A 17,969-nucleotide genomic window follows, 5' to 3' on the forward strand; every position below is an offset into this window, starting at 1 on the left:
AGCCGTGACAGCGGCAAACCCGAATAACCTAAATTGGTTACCTTGACATTAACTGCAAAGATAATTGTGATTGGGTTTCTGACAGTTGCCATGAGTTATCCAATTGCACTTTTCATAGTGAAGGTCTAGACTGTACTGTTTGTAGTATTATTTACAGATAACAAACAATTCCCACCATGAGAAAGCACTTGGCGACAGAGGCAAGGAAAAGCAGAACCTAGACTCAGCGTGGGCGGCCAACTGCTTCAACCAATTTAAAGGAATGGTAGTGGTAATAATATTAAGTCAGATAATGATTGGGGGGGGGTCGATAGTATCGCAATATTTTCTGTGGCAATATTGTAGCGATACACAGACACCAAGTGTTGATCTTTTATTATATAAATTGTTCATGAGAATTTTACTTTTTGGTACTATAATAATAATAATAATAATAAAATCTGTTGCTTTTTCAGTCCACTAGAAAAAGAGTTTTCCTTTGGGGACAATTTGAAGTTAGAAAAAAGGTAATAAATTGCAATACATCGCGATATTTTTTAAATTGCAATAATATCATATTGTGACATAAGTATCGTGATAATATCGTATCATGGGGCCTCTGATGATTCCCACCCCCAATAATGATAGGAATAATGGTAATGTAGCAGGAGGAACATGGGAGCAGCAGGCGGCCGTCTACCCCAGATCCAGACTCCACAGCTCAGGAGCCAGAAAAACCTGCAGAAAGTGGGAGAAGAGAAGTACGAGAAAGCACAAGTCTATGGGAGAGGGAAGAAGTTGAGTTTATAACGTGTATTATGGGATAAGAATGCATACAGATGGTGAGAGGAGAGCTCAGTGCATCATGGGAAATCTCCCGGCAGTCTAGTCGTATAGCAGCATAACTAAGGGATGGTTCAGGACTCACTTGAGTCAGAGCTATAAGAATTATCAAATAGGAATGTCTTAAGCTGCTCTTAAATGTGGAGATGGTGTCTGCAGTGCTTCATTTGTAAATCAGGAGGCGGGTATTCTGGCAGATCAGTGGGAGAGGAAAAAGTCACGGAACGCATCACAAGCCTGGAGCAAACTGAACAACACCTCTGTTACCTCTAGACAAATAGCCTTATGTGCCATTATGATTGTGCAGCTTTGTTTTTAGAGCTGAAGAGACAGTTCCGATAGTTCTGCTAGTGCATCATACATGAGTCCCAAATTATTTAGAAAAGCATATGAGGCTCTTGGCCAGGCCACAGTAGCTTTCATGAGTCAAGACATCATTTGCTGCCTGTTTAACATGTTCATAGAGGACAGGGTAATTTACAACCACATTCTCTTCGCCATAGTTCGGCCCATCAGTTGACAGGTGGGAAAAGTGGTTGACTAGGAGCTGGAGGCATGGTCTTTACTAGGATATGCCCCTCCTGCACTTCCTGTGGGGGCGGGACTTAGAAAATTGGTCATGACCTGGGGTGGCAGAGACAGCAGAGGAGAGGGTGACCAGGGCTCCCTTCTCAGATGTCAGAGACCCCACCTGCTTGTAGCCTCTTCTGGCTCTCACTTTGTTTGGTTTGTAGATACAAATGGACCGTGGCTCAAACTGGTGTTCTTGCTATCACCTCCTTGAAATTCTTGAAGGACTGGTCCGCGCTGTGCTTATTGAAGGCATTGGCATGTATAAGGCTGGTGGCCTCCGGGGTCGTGATTGAGCTAGATGGGTGTCTCTTTAGAAAGCCAGAGAAACAGTTTGCCCCTTCTTTCGTCTTCTCTGCCTCGTTTGTGTGGACAGGGACAACATTGTATTACACTGCATAGATGTTTGTAAGTTTGCGGATTTCAACAGGAGAGAGACCAAAATAAATGTCTGAGGCAGTGATGATGGATTCTGCCCGCTGACTGTCCTGCTCCTCACGGAAAGCTGAATGTCATGGTTTTTGAAACACTCTACTGGCAGTGATGGGCAAATCAATCTTCAGCAACCTCTGATGGACTAACTTTACTGGGATATCTTACCAGGGTTTCATTGTTAATCTGAAATACCTTTGCAGTGCTTCTGACTGCCCTGAGCATTACATCAGGTGGAGTCTGGGTAGTTTGTCTTCCTGACAAAAATTCCCGCCCACTTTATCTTAAAAAAAGAGAAAGGACCGAATTTGTATGCAGACAAAGAGGTTGCTCACATGTGAAACTCATCTAAACAATAGTTGATGATAAAAATGGTTTTATTATACCCATTGTGTAGAAGCCTAAGAATAGAAACACAGAAGAGTTCACATTTTGACCTGAAAACACTAAAAGTCCTTTCACCTCAACGTCAAGTGTCTTCTACAATATTTTATCTATAGGCTTATGTATTTAGATTTAGTGTTAATGTGTAAACAAAAGGTTCCCCACCAAGTGTGACAGATTTTGCTTCCTGTCGCCAATGACGTGAATGTGAAGTCATGAAGGGAGAAATAATGGCTCAATAGCTCCTTTGCTATCACCCCTTGAAGAAATCCCTTCATGAATACACAGTTAAGGGTCAGAACTGAGGACATAAGGTCTCAGTGACAGCAGCAAAGAAACCCTCATCTGAAGAAAAATAAACAACCTTTCATATGTTTGGTTTATTGTTGTTCTATCTTTATTTACCATAATAATAATTGTCTTAATTCATATTCATATAGTAGCCAAGGCCTACCAGCTGCAGTGAAATGATATTGCTGTTAATAAAGTATTACAAAAAAGTGTTCCTGGCAGATAAAGTAAAATATATGTATGTATATATGTGTTTTGAACATTACATTTACTGGGGTAAATACATTTCAGTATTTATTTTATTTTAGGTGTAGAGCCCCTCGCCGCCTCCCCAGGTTGGTGTAAAGATAATTGAGTGTGGATGTTACAACCCTTCATATTAAAAATGGGAAACTGGCTGTTATGTAGAGCTGGTGGTGTTCTGCTCCTGACGTGAACTGTATACATCATTCCTCCTCCCATCTTTATTCCTTGTTCTCTCAATCAACTCAGTCCTTGCCAAGGTAAGGGCCCTCCTCCAACAAACACCAATAAGAATCCGGTCCGCTCCTTTCAGTTCCCTTCTCTTCCCTTCTCTCTTCTGTTCTCTCCAACCGTCCTCCTCTCCGGTGGTCCTTCGTCTTCGGGAGTCAGCATCACGCCCTCTCCGACCTACAGCACAGGACTACGCGCAGCCCGACAGAGGAACATGTTGCTGCAGAAACCGGTACGGTAAGAGTACAAGTACAAGTTTTAGCTGCAGGTCACTTTAGAATATAGATATCGCTGTGCGTAAATCCGTGCGTAATTACGCATTTAACCGTGTATTTTGTAGTTCGGTGCGTTATTCACTGTGGCTGAAAGGACATTTCCCTGATGTTCTTAGCTTTTTTTCCGACCACCCCACTCTTCCCTCTTCCCTTTCTGCTGCCAAACATTTGCAGAACAATCGGAGATTCGTGTGTCATTTCCAAGTGTCGAGCAATTCGTCAAGGTATCAAAGGTGATTGTTATGCGGATGCGGGTGGTCCCTATTCACTTTGAACTAAGCGCCGCACCAGTCATCGACAAAATGCAATCAGCAGGACTTGAGTTAGACCAGTTCCCAGTCAAGGAGCAGCTCTTTGAATTAGTGTTTTGTTCAAGTGTCCAAATGTATGTTTTTAATGCTTCACAAACTTATTTTTGGAGCAGCCAATGCACAAAAGAAGACTCAATCTCACGTGACCTTTTAGTTTCGTTATTATAGAAAACTTTTTTAAAAAAAAGGATTTTGCAACAATCACACCAAAGGTAAAACAAACTAAAAAAGAAAAATATCTGTAACATTACCTAGAAATAGCCAGGCAGACCTGACAGGCTTTGAATGAGAATAATTAGGGCCTCATAATTATTGTGCTTTGGATAAAAGCACCAGCTAAATTAATAAATGGAATGGAAAAAGTATATTGTTTAATCAGTGTCTGTTGTTTCTCTGCCCCCTGTGTTGACGCTCTAATGGAAAATAAACCTCATGACCTTTTGATAAACCTATAGCAGTTTGCGTTTCTAATATCAGATGTGTTGTTGTCTCAGCTTGTTTGGATCTTGTCAGTCCTGTGCGGTACTGGTGTGTGTTCAGGATTTGTCTACGACCGGCCCAAACGCTCTGGAGAGGACGGGACTTCAGCCAGGACAGATTGTGAGTACGCAGTTCTTGTTACTGGGAAACACAGAGAACATCTTTGAACTGCTTGACCTCTGAGCTGGCAAACATTCACACAACTGAGGTGGCCTTGAAAAAGACACTGAATCTTCCCCAACACCACCTTCACAGTGACTATTCTGTAACCGACCCTGACCTCTGACCTCCTTATCGACAGTATCAGCAAGAGAATCGTTTCCTACAAGAGTGTCAAGAGTAAGCTGTGAACCTGGATTGTCTGTAAAATAAAAACAAAATTTTACTGTGTCAAGTGCTAGAAGATTACCTGGGAATGCATTTTCTCATTTTGTCACTTTAACACGAAGAAACGTGTGCTTGCTACTCCTCGTCACAGTATGCACGTACCTGAGCTGAGGTATACTGAACAGTGATTTTCCCTTCACAGACTGGAACAATGTAGTCATTTCTAGAGACGAGGTGTAACCATCCAGCACAAAAATTAGAGAGAAGTCTGAAAAATAAGCAGAATTTTGCTGCAGAAATGCAACAAAGGAATATTTTCTATATTTATAATTCTGCAGTTTGTTTTCTTGATTCATCAGTTAATCATTTGGTCCGTGAAATATCTACAAATAGTGACGACAGCCCATCCCGGATTCCCAGAGTTAAAGATGATGTCTTCATATTGCTTTGTTTGACCAAAGATAGTAGATAGTTGCCAATTATTTTTCTGTTTAATTGATTAGTTACCTAATTGTTGCAGCTTTAGAGTTGTAGAGAAAATGTGGTGTCTCAGCATGACAGCAATTTAACTGTATTCTAGTTTTCTGTATAACATTTTTTCAGTCATCGCAACATGAAACTGTCAACAATCATTTTGATAATCAATCTTTTAAGTCATTTATGAAGCAGAAGTGCCAAACACGCTGTGGCTTTCTCAAATGTGAAGTTTTGCCGCTTTTTGAATTGAACATCTTTGGCTTTTCGACTGGTTGGTCAAAACAAGCAATATGAGGATGTCACACTGGCCCCTGAGAAATTGTGATGGACCTTTTTCACACATCTTATGTGTAAGATTAACTGAAATAGCAGTGTGGTGGGAATTGCGGGTCAATCATATCATCCCACAGAGACACATTGTCCCTGAAGTCTGGATAACACAGAGAACAGGGATATTTTGACTGTTACGTTTACACAGATTCAGTGCCACATCACAGATGAGTCTCCCTGAGTCCAGGGTTACATGCAATATGTTTCCCATTCCCCTATGAATTCCCATTACAGCAGTCAATAATAATAATAACTGCAGCCTTATATCACCACACTACAAGTATTGTGGAGTTTTTCTGCTGTCAGATGAATGAGAACAGTGGCAAGGTGCATTAAGTTTATGTGAAAGCTCCTCAGAACTGTGTTCGACACACAACTACAAGTGAACAAGTGTGTTCAGTAAAGCAAACCTGAGAAAAAGTGACACACTTTATTTTAGTTGCCAAAGTGTCTGAGCACAGGCCACGTGAAGTGTATTTTGGACCTGCATTAATGTATCTTGGCCAAGTGTAGGTAGGACATGCCTAAAGCTACGCTCCAGGTCCAAGACACACGCAGAAATCTACTGTGGAGATTTCCTTTTAGAGCAGAGTAAATCTTGAACCTTTTGTGAGTTTTGAGAGCAATCAGTCACCCCACAATCAACCATAGTGACACATGTCCACCTCCAGCTGTAGGATCACTCCTCTACACATTAACAGCTTGCAATAAGATGAGAAGCAACTTTGCACTCTGCACGCTGCAGCTCCAGAGGAATTTTTTTACTGGGTTATTTTCTATATGAAGTGTCTGCCAGTGCATACGAAATGAGGCAGAGTATGTGGTGGTGGTGGAAGGTTACAACGGATCACTGTGACGCTGCGAGGTTGGGATTGGTCAGCCCGAGTTTTTTTTTTGTTTGTTTGTTGTTGTTGTTTTTGGAGCAGAGAGAGTGTGTTTGTGTTGCTCTGCCTTGAGTCAATATTAAGAGCTCATTTTCTCCTCCAGATTCTCAAACACTGTCGGCAAAAGAATGTCGAGGTTTGCTTAACTGTGCCGTACATTGTCATAGTGACATCCTTTCTGGAATTTGGTTGCTTTATATTCTGCTACATTTATGCATAATGAAGATTACAAAAACATGAGTGTGGATTTGCAAGAACATGAAAGCACGTGGCACAACTCTTTTTCACTGCTTTATTCTCCAAAGGTTTTCAGCTATCTTGCCTTCTTCACAGTGGTGTCGGAAGTTGTTCACAGTTTCTTTACAACCCATTAATTACTCATGAGACTCAAAAATCACATTGAAACAAGACTGCAACCCTATTTTTCAAAATTGTTCTTGCAGAATACAATATTTACGAGATAAACAACATTACATTTACATGTTATTTATAAAAATAAAAAAGCTATTTCTTTACTCACTCATTTTTCAAAAACACAGTATATTCACATCTCCTCCATCTCTGAACATGGACAGGCCTAGTACTGATCACAGTCCTGGATCACCATCTCTCTCACCCTAATGCTCTCTCAGCTTAAGAAATTTGTAGAATGAAGAATCTTAAAAATACAACCTCACCGGAAGTCTTATCGAATTTAATATGGGAAAAAAGGTCAACAAAAAAACAGGATTTACTCTAGACTAGATAGATAAACCTTATAAAAATAAATCGGCCTACAGTGGCAGCTCTAAATGCAGAAGAAAATTAGCACACAAATCAAGGTGAGGAAGAAATCTTGCACTAACTCTGGTTCTTAACAAGGTGGGTGACTTTAGTGGGATGGGCTTTTCTTAGCTCAGAACATTGGCCGTTTTTACAGAATCCATTCTGACATGTCACAACAAAGCACAGGTGTAAAAAAAAATTGAATTAACAATGGCTGAATTTCATTCATCTGCTTCAGATTCAAGGTGCTGGTGTTGTGCATGCTGGCTCACTGTCACAGCTTACTACTGAGACACTGTTTGAACAGAAGCTGTCATTAATGTAGTTAGTAACACCTGTGCTTTTCCTACAAGTCAAATGTCTGCTGTGAAAAAGACCTAGTGAGCGTGAAAGTTGATTTTACAATAGTTTAACACCAAAAAAAAAGAAGTCATTATTCTACAAAAAATCCTGTTTACAAGAATAAATGTGATCAACAGAGCTCTTAGTCAACACTGCTGTGCCAGCTAGGTGGGCAGCAGAAATCATTTAAAGTGCAACACCTCGGTTCCTCCTAGTAGAGTACATATGCACATGTACTTGCAAAAACACACACGCGCACATACAGTATTTCCACACAGGAACACACAAACACGTGCTGAAAAACTTGTGTTGGCATCCTTTGGTTTTCTCCCTGAGCAAGGTTGTTTTTTCATGAGTTAGTGGACAAGGAGCATGCTGTTGGAAATGTAGCAATAAGTTCACTCCTTCTCTCTGTCAGCTCTCCAGGATGTCTTCAGTTAAGCCAAGGGGTTCTCACTCGGTGGGATAGGATCCAAACCGGGCCACTGTCCTTTGGGTCCTTAGTGGACAAGAGTGTTATTGTGTTGTAGGGAACCTGAGAGTCCCCAGAGTGAGAGAGAATTACCACAGCTTCACACAACTGAGGAGGCCTTTAAGGTTTAGCAAGTGCTGAGTTTGGCACATGGCCTACAGACCTCTTGTCACAGTTAGTAGTTATTATGAAATACAACCAAAAAAAAAATTTTGTGGTCCTTATGACTGCAGGTCAGTACAGGTTGATACTTTTAATTTCCTTTAACGACACGCAAACAGTGCAGCCATTCATTGTTTTTTGTACAATATACAGAAGCTTCTCTAATTTTGTTATTTCACCCACTGGCTAGATGCCAAAATGTCCTTTTGGACCGACGTGTGAAAGATGTTGAGTTCATCACCAGGGGAGTATTTGGGCACCACAAAATCAGGGTTTGCCATTTAAAGAAATAACAATGTGCGTCAAGCATTCACAATAACATTATCGACACGAGTAAAACAGAATATGTGGGCAGGTAAACATTTTGAGAGGGAACATATTTGCCAGCTGATATCTAAACATGTATGTATGACACATGATATTTCTCCACTAGCTACCATGCTTACGAAGCCAAATGCGTTTTTGCAAGGAGCAGCCGCACACGGAATCACGGCTCCCTTAAATTTTATGAGATATTTTTCAACCAACCACATGTCCTCAGACAGGAAATGTGTGACGTCATTACCATCTAATCCCATTCCTACGTATCAAGATATCCATGTCGAAGGGAAATTAAAAAGAAACATTAGACAGAGAATTTTTATTTTTCCACAAACATCTAACCAATAATTTACAAAAGATACAATGAAACTATCAGATAGGCAAATAGAGTCATAAAAAGCTGAGCTGGAAAACTTTAAGATTTATGATTTAGAAGTATTGATCGTACATCCTACAATGAGTTTAATAATGTACGATAATTATGGTCATTAGGCATTAGCTGCTTGTCTCAAATTACAAATTAGTGACTAGAGGTATTCCTTTATACACTGCAGTGAACAATATTATCATGATGAAGAATTTCACATCATTTTATATCGATAATTATCACGATAAATTAAAGAAAATCATTCATTTTACTCATTTTAAGTTTAATGCTTGAGTGAAAGTTGAAGAAACCAGATGGTTAATTGTGGTTTGAAATTGATATTTATGGTCAGAACGTGAGAAACACTTGATGCCAAACAGTGGATCACTTCACAAATCTGAGGTAGAACATTCAAAACGATCTTTTTTCAATAAATATGCATGAATAAAATTAAGTAACATCTTTTTCAGTTACTCTTCCTCAACTAAATAAATATTTTAAGTGCTATTTAGAAAGATTAACTGCTATTTTTTTAACGTGTTAAATGAATTAATTAAACTTGTGTTGAACTTTTGTTATATTGTTATTGAGTAAAATTATATCGCAATAATTATTCTTATTGTTTTATTGCCTCAGCCCTAAGATACTGCTGAGTTCATAATGAGTTATCAAATATATCGTACAAGAACAGAAAAACAAGGGATGTTAATATTTAAATACATGAAATATTTTTAAACATATTGGATAGATGACGAGAGACAGTAGAATAGGTAATGCAGGAACACAGCTAAAAAACTTAGCAAATGCATTTTTGTCTTTAAGAGTCTTCATGTTTTACTCCTCTGCTCTTTAATCAACACAGTGTCTGACAGAAGAGGGGACGGATGAACATGAACTTCCACTTTTTACAAATGAAAGCTCATGTTTGATATGGACACAGTGGATGTGAAGTGAAAATCAAAGTTAGATTTACCACTGTTGCATCTTGTGGTGTTTGTGTCACAAAACAGCATACTGCTAAATATCACTTCAGGTGCAGTTTTCAGATGTGTTTCGGCGGTGTTTGGGGTCACCGAAGTGCAAAGCTGTGGAGAGCTGCTTCATCCCACATAAAAGTGGAGTTTCCTACACACCGTCTGAATCTCTGTCTCTTTGGTCCCCAGCTCGCCCCGCGTCTCAGTACGCGCCGACCTCCGGCTCCTGCAGGAACAGGTGTTTTGAGCTGGTTGAGTTGGAGCCACCGAACTGTCGCTGTGACAACCTGTGTAAGACCTACAACGGCTGCTGCTCGGACTTCGATCAGCTCTGCCTTAGGACAGGTACTCAGTCAACCTCCCTGCTGCTGGTCATCTGACTTGTTTTTTCCTTTTTGTGTAGCGTTTTTATGGCCTCAGTCTTTTTAGCTGATGAAACAAACATTGCATTGGTGTTACTATGAGTTCTGTTATTTTGAGCCAATGAAAAAGTATACTGATTTAAAACTCATTTGCACAGTTTAAAGAAAAATAAGAATGGACATTTTGCTGGGATTTGAAAAGCAACAATGACTCCCAGATTCTTGGCAGCGTGTGTGATATCAGAGGAAAGGGACTGAGGCCAAATAAAACTGTCTCAATTTTTTTGTCATTAAGCTGGAGGAAATCCTTTGACTTTCAGCATTTAATATCCATCAGGTGGTCCAGAGAAAATCAGCGGCGTAATGCGACTCTCACGTGTTGCTGTGACTCTGCTGTGTTTGTGTGTGTGAGACAGAGAAAGGATAGGATGCTCTTTGTTTACAATATTATTCTCCATTTTCAGAAATTTGTTGTCTACATATAAGTTACAAGTAAAACATAAATGACCATTAAAACAAATCTGTAAATGCTGAAGAGGAGGCAGATAAACACTTCATGGATATGTTCCGTTTTCTAGTTTCTGGCTCAGGGACACATTGGTGTGTCGCAGTGGATTCGAACCCGGGTCTCTCACACCAAAGACATGTGTCTGTGTTGGTACTTTGTAGCATGTTGTCATTCAGCGAGACTGATTCATTTGGATCTTAATTTGTATTTCTGCTCTGTTTTGTCTAGAAAATCACTCACAGTGCTTAATAGTGTTCAGTGAAGAAATGTTTGTTCCAGTCAGTTCAAACCTACAGACATTTATTAAACATGTGAGCTTGATTCTCATTTGAAAAACATTTTTTCTAAGCCTTGTAATCAACTTATCAACTGTCTGGGTATAATTTTATAGCCTGATTATCCAGCTGTACAATTTACTTGTATGAGCTGGAAATGAGCCATGGACTCGTTCTGCAGGCCCTTGATGTGGGCCTGAACCTTTTTTTTTTTTACTTGTAATGCTCGCTGGACTTGTTTGTTGCTATTTCACCCTGTTCATGTATTGCTGTCTCTCTGTTGGTCTGTCAACATTTCCCCCCTGCTTCTTCCAGTGTCGGTGGTCTGATTTTATGTTCTCTCCTTCAGCCTGGTGGTATTTGGCTTACCACTGCCTCGCCACTGTAACCCTCCCTGCGTCTGAAAATGATGATATACTTGTTTTTATGGTTATACTCAGGTCTTGACCCTGACAGTGTCAAATCCTACACTACGCTACAACTCTCATGAGGTGTTCTCATCCTGAGAATTTGACCAGACTATGTGCAATGGTGTCAGTGTTTGTCCCAAACTGCTGAGTGCTCAGCTTAAAGTATGCAGCCAAAACATTGTTCCACTAATAGATCAGCTTTCATTCCTCAGCTCTTGTGGTTTCAGCACTAATTTTTCAGATTAATTGTGTATATATAAAGGCGTTGACGTCTACAGTTTTTTCCACTGCTGGTTCTTATGCGAACATCTTTTTCCCGTATACAGAAGGAGGTTATGAGTGCAGTAAAGATCGTTGTGGGGAGACTCGAAATGAACAACACGCATGCCACTGCTCTGATGACTGTCTGGCCAGAGGAGACTGTTGTACCAACTACAAGACACTGTGTAAAGGTTTGCAACTTGAAATGTCCTGTATGCCGTGATATGCATTGGAGATGCTTGTAATCAGTAGATTTTCTGGACATTCCCGTGTGTCTTATTCTGCTCCTCGCAGAGTCGAGCACGCTTGGAAACAAAAGTCCATCAAGAAAAAGTGCTCCACTAACTAAAGATTGCTCGATAGCGAACACAAATAAGCTAGTAAATTTGAACTAAACGCTGTCCTTGGCTTGTAAGCTGCAGTTAACAACCCATGTTTCTTTACAATCCGTGAGTTTACATGCATTTAAGTAACTAAATTAATCTCTGGAAAGATGATGTTCATGTAATCACGAAACCTGGTCTCTGGAATCAGGTGGGGGATTAGAGAAATCTGGTTTCACCTGCTTCTCCTGGAGATCGACGATTCATCTGCTATTTATACGCAGACAGACAAGGTCTCTAAACGGCTTCCTACAAATATGCGTGTGCATTACAAAAAACACAGACAGGCAAAAGATAAGATGGATTACAGGAAAGATCATTTCAGTGTGCGTTTGTGATGCCTCCTTGTATTTAAAATAAATCCATACAATGTCCAAATCTAACAACAGCCTCTAGTCGGCCACTAAACATTTGATTATTTGTAAAATAGTAAATGTAAAAAGCACTTGATTATCTCTTGTGTGCTCCTGCTGGCTCAGCTGACAGCCAACACAGTCAGCTTCTCACCCACTCCGATCTTTGTTTTCTTTCTATAATCCAAAAATACAGTACTAGCTATTCATTTGGAAACCAGGACTTGGTTGTTCTCGCTGTTCCAAACCAGCCATTCACTAGTTTATCTTGTTTATACATTGAATCTCTCTCTCTCCCTCCCTCATGTCCTTCAGGAGACTCTTCATGGCTTCAAGATGATTGTGAGGAGATCAAGACGGCTGAATGTCCTGCTGGGTACGTTTACATCCAAGCAGTGAAATAGAATAAAGTGATCAATCTATCAAGTGATTTTAATCAAAAGCCTTAAATTTCAGCAACGCCCAATTTGTTTTCTCTTTTTAAGCTTTGTTACGTGCCACACGAGGAGTATACTAGACTGATCAAGTTTGAGTTCATAAAACAGCATTTTCCTCTCTTGTGTGGGTGTGCGCAGGTTTGTTCGCCCTCCGCTCATCATGCTGTCAGTTGATGGATTTAGAGCTTCTTACGTGAAGAGAGGAAACACTGTCATACCCAACATCGAGAAACTGAGTAAGACCTGGAAGATTTGGTTTAGCTGTACGATCTCTGCGTCCTTTCCTCTGCAAAGTGGGAGACTGTTTATGGAGCATCACCAGACAACTGATTTGATACTTTGTGGACGTCTCTGTGCAAATTGAGGAGTTTCCTTTGCCCTGCTTTCCTTTTCAGGAACATGTGGAACCCATGCTCCATACATGAGGCCTGTTTACCCTTCCAAAACTTTCCCCAACCTCTACTCACTGGCTACGGTAAGGAGCACTGATGTTGACAACAACAATCAGCTTGTCAGTTGTCGTCAGGAATGTCTGCTAACATTAGCTCAAATATAGCAAGTATAGCTGTAACTGAATAGGTTAGCACGCTTATGTGAGTGGGCTAATATTAACAGGTGTTTTGCTGTAATGTTGGCATTTCAGTGTTACTTTAATATACTTTAACCTGAAACTACAGCAAGGAGTCTGACCAGTTTTTGTCACCTCGCTGCTCATAGTTAGGGTCTTTACAATATGAAGTGAACGTAGTATTTGCCTAAAATCCATTAGGGTTCCCTTGAAATTAAATATTCTGGTAAGTTACATACATCAGCAAGCACAACATGCTAATATTTACATTAAATAGCTATAGCTGTCAATTAAATGCAGTGAGGCAGAAAGTACATTTCCAATCCAAAATGTAAAAATGTTAATAAGAATAATTTTTTATTTTATTTTACCTTTATTTAACCAGAAAGAAAACTCACTGAGATTAAAAATCTTTTTTCCAAGAGCGTCCTGGCCAAGACAGGCAGCAGCACAATCAACAAAGTTGCAGTGATTAAAACATATAACAATTTATGATGGGAATAAGTAGTGAGTTACATAAAATATCATATATATTTACCACAAGTGATAAACAACAAGGATCGTCCGAGTAATCATTCATAACATCTACAGCCAGTGTGTACAGCCTCCATGTCATTTAAAAAGAACCTCAGTGGTAAACAGTATCCAACAGTTTCAAGTTTTGAAAGGATGCCATACATCGCCATAGTCCAGCACTGACATAATAAAATGAATAGACAAGTAAGGTACAATTACAACAATCAAAGAGTATTTGAGTAAATTTTAATGCAAAGTCTGCCACTAGAAATGTCCTATTAAAAGCTACCATTACTGTAGCACTGAAGCTGGGCAATCACAGTATGCATGTAAAGCACACACTCTTAAGCTGATGATACACGGGGCAACTTTTTGAGCAATGTTGCTGGGCATGTCTTGAACGGATCGCGGCAGTGCGGGGCGGGTGGCGGATTGGCGGGGGAAGGGGATTACGGTAGTTATCTTTTATCATTACCATTGACGGCAACATTGCTCTAAAAGTTGCTGCGTGTATCATCAGCTTTATTCAATATAAATATTTTTCTAAGGAATACAGAGAAAAGAAGACCAATCAAGCACAGATATTAAATGACAAATATTATTCTCCGAGGCATAATCGCAGTTTGAATCTCTCTCAGGGTCTCTACCCAGAGTCTCATGGAATCATTGGCAACTCCATGTATGACCCGGTGTTTGATGCCACCTTCACCCTGAGAAGCAGAGAGAAACTCAGTCATCGCTGGTGGGGAGGACAGCCAGTAAGTACGGTCGCTTCTCTTCTCCTCTCTCTGTTGTAGTCTTTCTTTTGACCGTCTGTAGTTCATCACCACTATGACTGTATGCGCAGACAAGAATGTTCTTCTGTTTTTCTATTTGCTCTGACGATGGATAACTTCAGTGTATGGCTTTGAATGTAAGTTCAAAGGCAGGTCAGAGATCAGAGGCCAACGCAAGCAGGAAAGACTTTTCTTTTGAAGTCAACTGCAGTGGGAATTGCAGCACTCAGATCTAACAAACCAAGTCTGACAGGCATTATTATCCATTGATTAACAACAGATGTCGATATGTGATTAATGAAAGCTGGGTTGGGATCACCTTTAGTTCTTACAAGACTGAAGCAACATGACCTTGATTTTCTCACACTCATGTTATTGTTTGTATCCATGGTAACGCTCCAGTAGTATCCTACTAAACTATGTCAGACTGATAAAATAATGAGACTGCTGTGTTTGTCTCCTAGATCTGGATCACAGCGCTGAAACAGGGAGTGAAGGCTGCCACCTTCTTCTGGCCTGTGTAAGTCTTTGTCCCTTATTAACGCTTTGGCTGCATACAAATGAATATTTGACAATAACATATGATATATGACGATGTCCAATTTATTTCTATTGAAAATTTCAAATAGGCGGCAGAAGTTCAGGGCAGAACCCAGAGAATACTTTGTTCATTAAACAGCAGAGATATGTACAAGTATGATGGACACCCTAAACTCTCATTTTGATAAACCACAATATAACACACTTATATATATGTGAAGGTTCTCAGTCACCCAGGTCATAGTCCACCTGGTATCTTCAACCAAGTCCAGTTGCCCTTGAGTTTAACCTTCCTTGGATATTTCAGACTTGCATAAATGTTCCCCATAGCCTGATTAAACAGCAACAAAGGTGAAAAATCACTATTTCCAACTTTTTTTTATTTGCAACTTGACCGCAATGCGAAAGATGCTCACAAGTCTCTGAGCTAGAGTCCAAGTGAAGTCTCAAGTCTCTCATCTGGCAGCCAGCGGGACGTAACTGATTACATTAATCGACTGCCACAAGTTTGGCAAGTAAACAAACGCTCATTCATCTTTTCATAACGAATGACAGTCGGAGTAAACCTCTCGTGGGTCATAGCTAAAGCAAGAAACAAGCTAACGTTAGATGGTTAGATGTTTACTACCCTCAGGTTACTAACCTATTCTGCATTCAGTGCTTCTTTGTTTGGGCCATGTTTTTATGAAGTTTTAAAGCCAAAGTTTATGATGAATGGCGCAGCAGCTGCCAGTGTTTGTTGTCCTCTCTCACGTGCAGCTGATACTACGTGTTACATAGGCAGGTTATAGGTAACAGAGGGAGGGGAATAATAACAGCACGCTCATCAGACGTTTCCTAAAAATAAAAATTGTTCACGAGTCCCTCGAGTCTGAGTCGAGTCTGAAGTCTTTTGAGGACGAGTCTCAAGTTCGAGTCAGAAGTCACTGTGTGTGCGACTTCAGTCTGAGTCTCAAACTTGAGTCCCCATCTCTGCAAAGAGCCACGCTCGTTGGTATGGCAGTCACAGCGCATACTCAACCGTAATGACGGTGGTCCGTCACACATATAAAATGAAGAATGGCACAATTAAATGAGGTATGCAGTTATAGTACAGTACTTCCAAACGTAGTTTTCTTTGGTTGAGCTGTTCTGGAATAGTTGCCTTTGGTATTTTTGTATTTGCTCATGTTAGCACGATTAGTCAATCAAAGATTGTAAATAAAACTCACAGGGAGTCAGATGTAGCTTGTTTTATAAGCTAAATGCACTTTTTGTTATAATGTATCTACTCTGGTACCAGTTAAGAACATTTTAACAAATTACCAAAAATTAGCACTGGGACCTGTATGGATATTGGAAGCTTTAAAACCATGACTCATTTACAAAAAGAAATCAGTAATCAATGTCCTCATACCTCTGAAAGCTTGTGTTATTCGGCTGTTGGTGGTTTGGACTATGTCCTCACCAAAAAAAAGCTGCACTGCAGATTACTTGGAACCTGGTCACATTACAGAGACTTGAGGAAGTGCCACCTGAGCCCACATCACATTGTTGTCATCTGCCCAAACAAACAAAAACGGTAAACTCTCCAGAGCTTCATTAAACATGTTAACATGTTAATGTGCCTTAAAGACCACTGCGGATGCATTGTTCTATAACTGATTATTCTGTCAATTATTTGGTGGTGGAAGTCATCAGAACATGCCCGTTCGTGTCGCTGCACTAAACCTATAGCCTGTCGAACAGAAAGGAGCCCATATTTATCAGCACTGAGAAGCCTTTGATGGAGTGGGAGGCAGTTCTCAGCAGAGGGATGGCGTTGGGCTGTTTTTACAGCAATTTGTGCAAATGGGCCTGTTTATACTAGGCAGGATTCCTCTGTGAACCGGGGTCACAGACGTCCCACTCTATTGAACCACGGGGGCCTTGAGTGTGGTTAACTGTGCTTTTTTTGCACTTGGCACTGACAGAGGTGTGTGAGAAAGAAAGTGAAGATGAGGAGAGCTAGACAGGAGTGTGCACATGACAGGGCAAAAGTCTGTGCTGACATTTATGTGTGGCTGAGAAAGTCTTTTTATACAACACATGACACAGTTTAGTGTTGTAGGACCACTTTGGGATTGGCATGGTAATAGGGACCAGGGGTTGTTGCTAAATGACTGGCTGACTGGTTGAAGGTCTGTGTTGGGTTGAGCTTTCTGGGAGGTCTCCCCCTCACACCTCCAACCACAAGCAGAGAACAAGGGAAAGACGAGAAAAGAAGAAAGAAAGGAGAGTATATAAAACAGACAGCGGGAGGAAAGAAAATTTAGTTGAAAGTGTGAACATAGACAAAACTACAGAGGAGGAGAAAACATGGAGAGAAACCTGCTGTCAATTGTTAACACAGTGCAACCAAACCTCCTTGTTCCTTCATGCTGCCCCCCGCAGCCTCATACATTAAGCCCCATTCAGGGCCTCGGTCCTGGGCTTGATGGTTGACAGCTGTGGACTGACAGCCAGCAGCTTGGTTGGTGGCCTCATCACTACACAGGCAGCATACAGACAGCCTTTGACTTTCAGACACTTTAAAAAGTGAGAGGCCTTTCATTTTGTTCACTATAAGCTATATAATCCTCAACTTCATGAGGTTCTGAGAGTTAAAAGAACAGTTTGGAGTTTAATGCGTTAATGCTTCAAGAAGGCAGCAGGGTGCCAGAATCTGTTACTGTAACTCTGTGTCTGTGTGGTACTATGACACAGGTTATGTTAGGGTCAATTACTAAGCTAAAGAAAGCCAATAGTGACAGCCAGGGACTCTAGGTCACACTCTGTCTCTCCTCTGCCTACTTGGTTGGCTGGCTGACACAGCTGCCTTGATAATGATGCAGTGTGATCCATTTGTGAGGCAAGCCAAGGTTGTGTTATCTTTATTTTGTTTCATTACTGACGGACTGACTGGCTCTATTAGAAATTAGAAAAAAGTGCATGTGGCTTGAATGACACACAATCTGACATTAGGTTAATGTAGGTAAGCAGAGCCAATATCCAATAGAATCTTCACATATACTGAACAAATTTATAAACGCAACACTTTTGTTTTTGCCCCCATTTATCATGAGCTAAACTCAAAGATCTAAAACTTTCTCTATGTACATA

The 17,969-nt window shown here is 40.5% G+C and overlaps 1 protein-coding gene across 2 annotated transcripts in view; it reads left to right on the forward strand.

The window, feature by feature from the left end:
- Positions 1-3,053: 3,053 nt before the first annotated feature.
- enpp2 (ectonucleotide pyrophosphatase/phosphodiesterase 2) overlaps positions 3,054-17,969 on the forward strand; it is a 32,010-nt gene continuing 17,094 nt past the window's right edge. The window contains exons 1-9 of one of the 2 annotated variants that reach the window (XM_038712286.1): positions 3,054-3,205; positions 4,054-4,159; positions 9,650-9,805; positions 11,342-11,467; positions 12,328-12,388; positions 12,588-12,685; positions 12,845-12,924; positions 14,172-14,291; positions 14,774-14,829. In XM_038712286.1, coding sequence (XP_038568214.1) covers positions 3,188-3,205; positions 4,054-4,159; positions 9,650-9,805; positions 11,342-11,467; positions 12,328-12,388; positions 12,588-12,685; positions 12,845-12,924; positions 14,172-14,291; positions 14,774-14,829 — 821 coding nt within the window. In that variant the 5' untranslated portion in view covers positions 3,054-3,187. The remainder of the gene's footprint in view (positions 3,206-4,053; positions 4,160-9,649; positions 9,806-11,341; positions 11,468-12,327; positions 12,389-12,587; positions 12,686-12,844; positions 12,925-14,171; positions 14,292-14,773; positions 14,830-17,969) is intronic. The other variant, XM_038712287.1, reaches the window with a different exon arrangement.

Source organism: Micropterus salmoides, unplaced genomic scaffold, assembly GCF_014851395.1.
Source record: "Micropterus salmoides isolate LMB-PRFRI ecotype aquatic unplaced genomic scaffold, ASM1485139v1 Ms_hic_scaffold_11, whole genome shotgun sequence".
Taxonomy (NCBI): Eukaryota; Metazoa; Chordata; class Actinopteri; order Centrarchiformes; family Centrarchidae; genus Micropterus; species Micropterus salmoides.